This window comes from Buceros rhinoceros, unplaced genomic scaffold (genome assembly GCF_000710305.1).
Source record: "Buceros rhinoceros silvestris isolate BGI_N320 unplaced genomic scaffold, ASM71030v1 scaffold12529, whole genome shotgun sequence".
Taxonomy (NCBI): domain Eukaryota; kingdom Metazoa; phylum Chordata; class Aves; order Bucerotiformes; family Bucerotidae; genus Buceros; species Buceros rhinoceros.
In genome coordinates this window covers 8,378-9,538 of record NW_010432161.1, presented here as the reverse complement: position 1 = coordinate 9,538, position 1,161 = coordinate 8,378, and the positions used below count along the sequence as shown (strand labels likewise).

The window sequence follows — 1,161 nt, the reverse complement described above, 5'->3', positions numbered from 1 at the left end:
GAGCCAGTGTCAACTTCACACCCCAGGTGAGCGCGAAGTGGGAAGGCTGCTGGGACTGGGACTGCTCTGGCACCGGAGGAGGAGGATGCTCCTCTCTCCATGTAGGTGCAGCAGCAGCTGCCAGGGTACATTGGTGAGGTGGGGCCATGCAGAAGGAAGCACACTGATGCATGTCTGGGGAGTTGCCGTTAATAACCGTGGGCCTTTTCTACTGTGTCTCCCCTCTGGCAGAATGGGATCACGCCCCTGCACATAGCCTCCCGCCGGGGCAACTTCATCATGGTACGGCTGCTGCTGGACCGCGGGGCCCAGATAGAGACAAGGACCAAGGTAAGACTGCTTCTGAATCACCAGCAAGTACACGGGCCATTTCCCTCCCCGAGCTCCTTGCATCCAGGGAGCACTGCCGTGCTGCACTGCCCTGTGAACATCTTCCTGGGTGTGTGAGGGAAGGTCCCTGATGCCCTAAGAGGATGGACCAGTTTTTTTGCTGGTGCCTGTGGAGGTGAGGGGAGGCTGCATGGCTCCAGTGGGTGTGCCCTGGGGGCTGAGCGCAGGCTCAGTTTTGTCTTATTTTGCAAACAAATCCGAAGTCCCCGTTAGTCTCCTGCCTGGGAGGAGCTCTGCCCTTCCTTGCCTGTGCTGAGCCCTTGAACTCTTCTCTCTTGCCAGGACGAGCTGACTCCTCTCCACTGTGCAGCTCGCAATGGACACGTGCGAATTGCAGAGATCCTGCTGGACCACGGGGCTCCCATTCAAGCCAAAACCAAGGTACCCATGGGACTCTGTGGTGCTGTGCTTGGTGCCAGGTCCAGGGCAGCACAGGGGGCTAACAAACTGTGCACAGTTGCCAGATGCCACCCATGACTGGGCTGGAGCCCAGCTTTTGGCCTGTCAGAAGTTAAAGAGCTTCTTGACCTCCTCTTTGGACCTAGCTGGAGCCCTTTGCCTGAGGGCTCGTGCTTCAGAGGGGCCAGCCCTGAGAAGGGGATGTCCTGGGGACAGCCTGCCTTGTGGCTGGAGTGTTTCAGGCTCTGCCTCCCGCTCAGCGTTGCTCTCCTGTGAGTCTCAGTGAGGGATTTCAAGGTTCCTCTCCTGTAGCACCCTGGGGAACAGGCTGTCTCTTCTGCTCCAGAGCTGTGGCCGGGGGAGCGAGGCAGG

The 1,161-nt window shown here is 59.2% G+C and overlaps 1 protein-coding gene across 1 annotated transcript in view; it reads left to right on the top strand.

Annotated features, from left to right (window-relative positions):
• Window positions 1-1,161, top strand: part of LOC104500077 (ankyrin-1-like) — a gene marked incomplete at its 3' end in the record, with an annotated part of 51,682 nt that overhangs the window by 42,469 nt on the left and 8,052 nt on the right. Inside the window, exons 9-11 of the mRNA XM_010143670.1 lie at window positions 1-26; window positions 232-330; window positions 673-796. The exon at window positions 1-26 is cut by the window's left edge and continues 8 nt beyond it. Coding sequence (XP_010141972.1) covers window positions 1-26; window positions 232-330; window positions 673-796 — 249 coding nt within the window. The remainder of the gene's footprint in view (window positions 27-231; window positions 331-672; window positions 797-1,161) is intronic.